General features: G+C 47.4%; 1 protein-coding gene across 1 annotated transcript; it reads left to right on the top strand.

Moving 5' to 3' along the window:
* Window positions 1-967: 967 nt before the first annotated feature.
* On the top strand, window positions 968-1,912 carry LOC136834678 (uncharacterized). The gene has a single exon (XM_067097266.1). The coding sequence runs from the start codon at window positions 968-970 to the stop codon at window positions 1,910-1,912; it is 945 nt and encodes a 314-aa protein (XP_066953367.1).

Raw genomic sequence — 1,912 nt, 5'->3', positions numbered from 1 at the left:
TGAGCCGAAATAAAGACCCTTAATAGTCGACTAACGAGTTTGGTACATGAGAAACAAGCGGATATTTTTTTTTTTTGCTATAGACTGAGTTGGTCTTATGCCAGCACGGCTTCTTGGCCTCTCCCGTACACATCATTTGAGGACATGAACGTCAAAATCCTTTTCAAATTAGAAAATAATTTCCACTCTAATCGTTAACAATTATGACAAATTTAACGATTTTGACCCTTTAATCGGGTGTTATTATTATTATTATTATTATTATTATTATTATTATTATTATTATTATTATTATTATTATTATTAATGACGCTATTTCAGTCTGCTTTTTTCCTATGAAATCCTTCGATATTTTATTTCAGTACTTTCGCTGTTTAGAGGTTCACGGAGGAGAGAGAGAGAGAGAGAGAGAGAGGTAGGTCTCGTATAGTATCCAGAGAAAGCGGTTAGTGGAAATGCCATGCTCATGACAACGGCGTTCGCACGTAAGACTTCGATCCTGACTTCAACTTAAGTGAAGTAGTGATCCTTGCACCCGTTGCAAGTGCAAGTCACGGAGACTAAAGTCACTTGCACTAAATTGAAGTCCGAACGACGACACTAAACTAAGTGTTGCCTTTTGTCATGGTTTGTAGACTACAGCTGAGGTCGAAGTCAGAGCCTTTTAAGCATTGGGAGCAGGCGAACCGGAGACGTTATGGGAGGCTGATTAGATTTGAATTTTGAATCCTTCCTGGTGCCTGCATACACACCCCACCCCCTCCCTCCCCCCCTCCCTCCTACACCCCCCAAAAACACCTTCCCTACACCTACACTCACACACACACATGTACACGTGAAACATTTTCACTTTAGAACTGATACAATAATAAAGAAAAATAAGTTACTTTAGAAATATTATAGTCTCTGTTTTTAATTATTAATGAAGGTTATTTTTTTGTTCTTTGTGGCATCATTCAATTTCGTCATGACATCAAGGTCAGGTATTCTCTCTCTCTCTCTCTCTCTCTCTCTCTCTCTCTCTCTCTCTCTCTCACATCCACATCCACACCTGACACCTTATATCCACCCTGCACACCTCATATCCACATCCTGCACCTTTGATATCCACACCTGCACACCTCACCCCACACCCATATCCACACCTGCACACCTCACCCCACACCCATATCCACACCCACACCACCCCACACCCACACCATACCACACCCACACCCATATCCACACCCCACCCATACCCACACCCACCCCACACCCACCACACCCATACACACCCATACCCACCCCCACACCCATATCCACACCCACACCCACCCATACCCACACCTCACCCACACCCATATCCACACCCACACCCATACCCACACATCATCCACCCCATACCCACACCCCCACCCCACATCCATATCCACACCCCACACACACCTCATACATACCCCACATCCACACCCCACACACCCGTACCCCTCATCCAAACACCACCATATCCAGACCTCACCCCACACCATACCCACACCTCACACACCCATATCCACACCCCAATCATCCATATCCACACCCCACACCCATACCCACACCTCACCACACACCAGTATCCACACTCCAAACATCCATATCTGCACCCCAAACATCCACATCCACACCCCACACCCACCCCCACACCCACCCACACCCAGTATCCACACCCCAAATATCCACACCTCACACCCACACCCACATCCACACCCCCACACCCATACCCACACCCACCCACACCCATACCCCCCCACACCTGTACACCCACACCCATCCCCATACCCCATATCCATACCCACACCCCATATCCACACCTGACACTCCACACCCACACCATAGCCACACCACACCTGACACCACCCCACTCACCACTGACCCCACTGACCCATTAGACTGA

Source organism: Macrobrachium rosenbergii, chromosome 54 (genome assembly GCF_040412425.1).
Source record: "Macrobrachium rosenbergii isolate ZJJX-2024 chromosome 54, ASM4041242v1, whole genome shotgun sequence".
In the NCBI taxonomy this organism is placed as follows: Eukaryota; Metazoa; Arthropoda; class Malacostraca; order Decapoda; family Palaemonidae; genus Macrobrachium; species Macrobrachium rosenbergii.
Note: the sequence above shows the minus strand (reverse complement) of the source record. Positions and strands in the feature narration are given on the sequence as shown.